The 7,467-nt window shown below is 36.5% G+C and overlaps 1 protein-coding gene across 1 annotated transcript in view; it reads left to right on the top strand.

Moving 5' to 3' along the window:
* MRPS31 (mitochondrial ribosomal protein S31) overlaps window positions 1-7,467 on the top strand; it is a 65,929-nt gene that overhangs the window by 151 nt on the left and 58,311 nt on the right. The window contains exons 2-3 of the mRNA XM_006879610.1: window positions 158-430; window positions 5,116-5,274. Coding sequence (XP_006879672.1) covers window positions 158-430; window positions 5,116-5,274 — 432 coding nt within the window. The remainder of the gene's footprint in view (window positions 1-157; window positions 431-5,115; window positions 5,275-7,467) is intronic.

A 7,467-nucleotide genomic window follows, 5' to 3' on the forward strand; every position in this document is an offset into this window, starting at 1 on the left:
CATGCAGAAACTGTTTATTAAAGAGCAAAAGCCAATGAGAAGAATTTAATTTGAAAATTTCATAAACAGTTCCGTATTGCTTTACTATATTAAGTTTTGTTTGTTTGTTTTTAGATTAAGTTTTTACTTTTTCTTCCCTTTAATTTGTCTTTTCTAGGACAAAGACTATCATCCAGAGGTATTTTGGCACTAACAAGAAAGATGAGGAGTCTACTGAAGTTCCTAAGACATCCAAGGAAGCTTCCCAGAGCAAAGGCAGTGCAAAAGAGAACCCAAAGCAAGACTTGTTAAATATTATTAAGGGTATGAAGGTTGAATTAAATACCATAAATGTACAAACAACGCAGCCACCCAACAGAAGACCTAGAAAAAGTTTAGAGATTACAATTGGCAGGCTTAAAAAAACTACAGAAAACTCCACAAAGGAAAGGTAAATTGAATTGAGATTTGAGTAAAGTAGTTTTTGAAACTCCAATAAGCTTTTGTTTTCAGAAATTATTTTTGTTTTCATTAAAATAGAAGAGAGTACTCCCATGAGTCTGGTGAATAATATTTATAAGAATAAATATCACTTTACAATCTCAATAACTCTGCTACTTGGAGAATAGTGGTTTTACTGAGAATGTCTCACATTATCTTTGATATTTATCAGTGTTATTAACTACCAAGTAATTGTCACTCTGTGGAGGCAAGGATTTTGAAGTTCTATCTCACATACTTTGGACATGTAGCCAGAAGGACTAGTCCTTGGAGAGGGACATCATGCTTGGAAGGGTGGAGGGACAGTGCAGGAGAGGGAGACCACCATTGAGATGGATTGACAGGATAACTGGGGCAATGGGATTAGGTGAGTCAGAGTCAGTGAGACTGATTTAGTACAGGGCAGGGTTCGGAGCTGTTGTAGGGTCACTGTAAGTTACAGGGAATTCAGTGGCATTATAACAACAGCAACAACAATTGCCACTTTAAGCTGTTAATTAGAAATGGCTTTTACAGTTTGATTGAGGGTAGCTTTATATATCTATTAAGAACTTATTTGAAACTGCCTTTTTAAATAATTACTCCTCACAGTGAATTTTAGCATATTCGTTACAGGTTTGATAATTACTTCTTTGACCAGTAATTCTCAGTAATCTTTATTTCCTCAGAGTATGTAATTACATGTACTTGTAAGAGTGTTATGCCTACTTCCTAACTTATCAACTGTTATTTGACATTTCATATACACACACACACACACACACACACATATAACAACAGTGAAAAATCTTACTATTTTGTGCATTAATGAGGTATGTCTAACTTTAGTGGACACTTAGGTCTTAGGCAAGAGTAACACTCATTGTGCTAGGTAAGGTTATGTGTCATTTTGGCTGGGACATGATTCTCAGTGCTTTGGCAGTTAAGTAGTGATGCAGTTATTGCTAATTCCTTTGTAGCTTGGATATCTGTATTGCTGATTTATCATTATTCTAATTAGTACAGCACTCGTCTGTCCATTTGGTGTCCAGGGGTAACTTGTGGGTTGCTGGGATGCAGAAAGCTGTGCCACCGGTGTGTTAAATGCCAGAGGGGTCACCCGTGGTGGACAGGTTTTAATGGAGCTCCCAGATTAAGACAGACAAGGAAGGAAGATTGGCCTTCCACTGCTGAAATAGTAGGCCTCCGAAAACCCTATGAACAATAGAGGAATGTAAATAGAGAATAGTATTAAAGGTAGAGCCCAGATTGGAAGTCAGTCAGAATGAAAAATAGCTGCAGACATCCTTTAGTTGACTGTATGGAGTATGAATTTTGGAAAACTAGGAGTTGTGAAAAATGAAGTGGATCATGAGGATCGACATTCTAGGCGTTGCTGTTGATTGCCTTCGAGTCGAGCATGATTCACAGCGACCCTGTGAACAAAAGGCCTGAAGCCCCTTTACAACTATCGACATTTTTCAGAGTTCATAGAGTTTCCAGAGGCAAGTTGTTTAGGAAGTGGATGCCACTCCTGCTTCTACTTCCTGCTTGATGCATTAGTAAATTCTCTCCTGAAGTACAGTGTTGTGGGTGATAGCATATTATCTGTACAAATATAAGAAATACTTGTTAATATGACTATTAGTCAAATATACGCACCAACAGCTAAAGCAAAGAGGAGGAAATGGAAGATTTTTATCAAATTTTGCTGTCTGAAATTGACCAAGTATGCACCCAAGATGTGTTCATGATAATTGGTGATTGAATTGCAAAAGTTAGAAACGATGAAGAAGGAAGGGTAGTCGGAGAGTACAGACTTAGTGTCAGAAATGAAGCTGGCACAAGGATGATTGAATTTAGTATATTCAGTGATTTATTCATAGCAAATACTTTATATATAGCCGTTGTCATTGTGTACCATAGAGTCAGAACGACCCATAGCTGACCGCCAGCGGGTTTTCAGAGGCAGTTAATTGCATGGGAGGAAACTGCCCAGCCTTTTCCCGTGGAGCAGCCCGTGGCTTCAGACCATGTATCTTCGGGATTGCAGCACAGCTTCCTGCCACTAGGCCACCAGAGTGTATGTGTACATATATATATATACATATACGTGTGTGTGTATATACACACTTAAATTTTTTTCATTCACATTGTGTTTCATACAAACAGTCCTCTACATTGTCTCTTTTTTAAATTAAAATTTTAATTGATTTTAACAGGTTTTTATAGAGAAGTTAGATTTTTATTCATTCATTATTGCATTTTTGCCCCCTCCCTTTCTTCCCCTCCCCAGTTCACGTTTTTAAAAAAGCATTCTTTCATTGTAGCATGTAGATTGTGTCCTATAAAATTAATCACCATTGAGCTATGTCCACTATTACCCTGTCTTTTCAGATTCCCACTGGATCTTTCCTAATTCCTTCATCCCTCCTTCCACCCACCAGCTCTGCAACCTCATAATTCCCTCTACAGCCCCTACCCCTCCTCTAAATACTTTTTTTTAATTAATTTTATTTTATTTTATTATTTTTGTGTGTGTGTACCGTCAAAACAGATCTGACTGGTACTGGAGGAGATTGCCCCTCCTTCTCTAGCACAGCATCTGGTGAATTTGAACCATGTACCTCTGGGATTGTAGTGCAGCTTCTTGCCATTAGGTCACCAGAGCTCCTTTCTAAATATTTTTTTTAAAAAAACACAAGTGGCAGCTTTACACATGGACATCACTAGGTGAACTGCACAGGAATCAGATTGACTACATTCATGGAAGAAATTGTTGGGGAAGCTCAGTATCAGCAGTCACAACCAGATGCTGACTGTGGAACAGAGCATCACTTAATTACTCATGTGCGAGTTCTAATTGAAGCTGAAGAAAATTAAAACAAGTCCATGAGAACCAAACTTTGATCTTGAGTCTCCCACATCTGAGTTTAAAAATCATCTTAAGAGTAGGTTTGAAGTATTGAACAATTTGTCCACAAAGAGTTTGCACTGCTAACACATAGGCATTGCCTCTTTGGAGGAGGTTCTAATGCACCTGTGGTCCCAAGGGAGAATGATGGGCACTCTCTTCCCACGTGATTACAACCTCCTGAAATCTGCTGGTTTTTCTGTGAGTCAGTTTTGACTTGATGGTAAAGCATTTGAGAAGTTTTCTTGGAAACTTTTGGTTAGCAACTGAACTTTTTAGCCATTGTGCCCCCCACCCCCAGGGTCTTTTTAGAAGATACAGAAGGGTATAAAATAGATATTTTAACAAGTTCTCATAGGTGCCATTGAGTTGGCTCTGACTTCATAGTGACTTGTGTGTAGCACTGCCCAGTCCTGCACCATTGCAGTCCCTGTGTCTGTCCATCTCATTGAGCAGATCCTATTTCTTTATGGTCCTCAACTTGACCAAGCTTGGTATTTTTCTTTGGATTTAGTAGCCTATTTCTAATTATAAAACCAGAGGTGATAACGAAAGGAAATTAGTGATATGAAAGCATGACTCTATAAAATGTATACTCCTCTCTATATATATTTTTATCAAATACCTATTACATTTTGAAAGTACACTTGGCAAGGAGTTTATGAAAGAATTAGTAATTTAAGGATAAGGTTTAAGTTGTAGCACAAATAAAAGCTTTAAAAGTGACACACTTTGTTCCACATTTTCCTCCCTCTCTATGCAGGACTTTCTGTTTTGATCCCATTCAATGTGATTAGTAGTAGCTGGTCACCAGCTAGATCTAGTCTCAGGGTCTTCGAGACTGAGGTTTTCATGAGCTAGTAGTCCTTCCAACCAGTTGTTTTCACACATCTTTCATTTACTCTTCTTTATTCCAGATGAAGAGAGACAAAGGTTGCCTCTTAGTTGCTTTTAAGACTTCAGTTGATTATCACTACAGTAGAGTGTGAAATATTGCCTTTTTGCACTATAGTGTGCCATTTTGGACTACAGTGTGCCTGTTGACCTTGATATCTGCCAAGATTATGGTCCTGAGCTACTCCTGTTCCCTCAAGGTGTTTGATTATGGCTAGGAAGTTTTCTTAACTTTGGCTTGCATGTACTCTCCTATATTCATGAACATATTTGCAGTAAATGTAAGCATATTTGTAGAATTAGCCTCTATCAAACCTGCATGTATTTGGAGATACAGTCTTAGTCTCCTCTTCAGCTTGTGTCTGTTTTTTGCATATATATCTTCATCATAGATTACTGTTAATACTGAGAGTGCCTTGGTGGCCTAGTGGTAAGGATTACTGTTAATAGTTATTAAAGGGTCTTAAATATAATCTTACTTATCTCTGTTGCCTTTAAACTCTTGATAATTTGCTTTGATTTTTTTAAACTGATATAATGGTATTTTATGAATGACAGAAGGGCTTTTCGGAAGTTATTTCGCTTTTCACTAAATTCTCTAGTGGTGTAGTCCATGGGGAGTTGCACTGCTAGCCCAAAAGGTGGTGCCTCTCTGGATTTTTCTAACCCACCAGATTCTCCTTAGGATAAAGAGGTCATCTCCTCTGAAACCTTCAGTAACCCACTGAGGGTCAGCCGAATCAGTTCTGAGGTGATAGCAGTAAGAGAGAGTTTCACTAAGTTAACGGAGTAATAAGTGGACTCTCTCCCATCTTCTGTTTCCTTTCTCATTGGTTTTTCCTTTTCAGAGTGGAGTCCTTGAGTCCTGAGTTAGTGGCAGCTGCGTCTGCTGTAGCAGATTCTCTCCCTTTTGACAAGACGACGACCAAGTCAGAGCTGCTCAGGCAGCTGCAGAAACATGAGGAGGAGTGGAAGACACAGAAGGAAAGAGGAAGACACCAAGTTAGGTCAGTGCATGGCGAAAGCTAATGATCGAAAGTAGTTGGGTTTTATTTGTCTGGTGAGTGCTATGTACATAAGTAAAATGAAGATGATTTTAAAATAAGGAAACTAAGCCTTATAAGTAGAATATTAGCAATTTAATTTTTTTATTGTTTTAAATTACTATGACTGTCAAATGTAGTTCATTCTAATAAATAATGCATTATTACAATTTAGAAACTAAATGAAACTGGAAGCACAGAAATGTAAGATTCAGAAATTATAAAAGTGCTAAGAACAACAAATTTTTAAGCCAATCATTTTTTAAAATTTTATTTATATTACTGTGATTTATTTACAAAGTTTGAATACATTATTTTTCACAAAAGACCTTTCCCATTTCCTTCTCCCCATCCACCTATCAAATTGTGCAACCCTATGATTAACACCCTACCCCAGTTCTCACCCCTCTATTTCCACCCTCTGCCCCCCACCTTGGATCCTCCTACTCATTCTATAATAATGATTTTATACAGTATTTGTCCTTGTGGGACTGAGTTATTAGTTCACTCAGCGTATTGCTCTCCAGCCCCTCCCAAGTTAGGTAGTAATTTATGAAATGATTACTCTTGTGTGCTGTGTAGTATATTCATTCCATTGTGTGAATGTAGCACAGTTTTTCAAGCCATTCATTTGTGGTAGGACATCTGGGCTATTTTCCATGTTCTTGTGATGGTGAATAATGCTGCTATAAACATTGGTGTACAAGTTTCTGTTTGAGCCTCAGTTCTCCCAATCATTTCTTTTCAAAACAGTAATCACCGCAGTGTTTTGGGGAAGTATATATATATATATCTATGTTGTTATAAGCTCAATAATATATGCATAGCAACTTTTGCTTTCTGTTGCGTGCAATATTATCTTTAACAATCTTGGCCAGGTAGCTTTAGGCATGACTCTGCTAGGCACTGCAGTTGCGGTGCTTAACCAGATAGAGAAGATTCCTGATCTTACATGTTTACGTTTTTTAAAAATTTTATTTTGTTATTGTTGTTCAGAATATACACAGCAAAACATATATCAACTGTATTGTTTCTGTATACATATATCATTTAGTTGCATTGACTACATTTTCTGAGTTATATGACCATTCCCACCTTCCTTTTTTGAGTTGTCATTCATTAAAATAATCTCATTGACCCTACAGATCCCATGTATTATTTCAAGTTGTTTTTGTCAATTTGATTTCAAAGAAATAGTCCTTAAAATTAAAAAAGACATTATAAAAGTGAATGCATTTTTATCATTTCATTTAAATATGGATAATTATTAAATATATACACAGCTTTAAATATGATAAAATTGATTTTATCAATATTTGGTGACTATAATTTTATTTTTTTAAAACACACCTAATATCTTAAGTAAGATTGTTGTTTTCTAAGAGACAAATTGAAGGATTAAATGTTTTTTAAAAAAGAAATTGTGACTACCTTGTCCCTGAAAAAAGAAGTGGTACATTCACTATTGATCTAAATAAATAGATGGGAAAGTCTCTGGGAACATTTAGTTCTTTCAATTAAGTAATATGCTGATTTTATTTGCAGTATGATAGGCTTCAGATCCCTTCTTTTCTTTGCCGTTTCCATTCAAAGGGTTCATCTCTCATTTGCCAGATTATGCTACTTTCTGCTGAAATGCAGTGAACGGTGATATCCCTACTTTAGCGAGGGATCTAAGTCAATAGTTCTCCACCAGATTTATCTTGGGAAGTTAAAAGAAAAATACAAGTATGTAGACTGTCAGAGACCTATTTTGTTGCATTTGAACAGAATGAAGGGCAGTAAATAAATATGGGTAAACCTGAAGTTTTAAGTTATTTGCTATTTAAGTTATTGAATCAAGGTGATAAGTACACGGATGTTGATTATTCTTTTTTACCAACTTTGACTGAGAATCTCTCGAAACTAAAACTCTTTTTTTTTTTTTAATTTAAACACATTTATTTCCTTGTTTGGAAATGGTGGATTATTTAGGTTCTCTTCATATATTTTTTTCACATTCTAAACTTTTTATTCCTTTTTTTCCTACTAGTTTATTTATAAAATTCAACTACAAATTTGAACAAATTCTTTCAATTTCCCTCACCCCCCCAGTGATTAATGTCCCCTTCCTCCTGTACATCCACATCCCTTTGCTTCCAGCCTCTCCCACCCCTC

Source organism: Elephantulus edwardii, unplaced genomic scaffold (assembly GCF_000299155.1).
Source record: "Elephantulus edwardii isolate Elephantulus edwardi_28Jun2011 unplaced genomic scaffold, EleEdw1.0 scaffold00004, whole genome shotgun sequence".
NCBI classification, from domain to species: domain Eukaryota; kingdom Metazoa; phylum Chordata; class Mammalia; order Macroscelidea; family Macroscelididae; genus Elephantulus; species Elephantulus edwardii.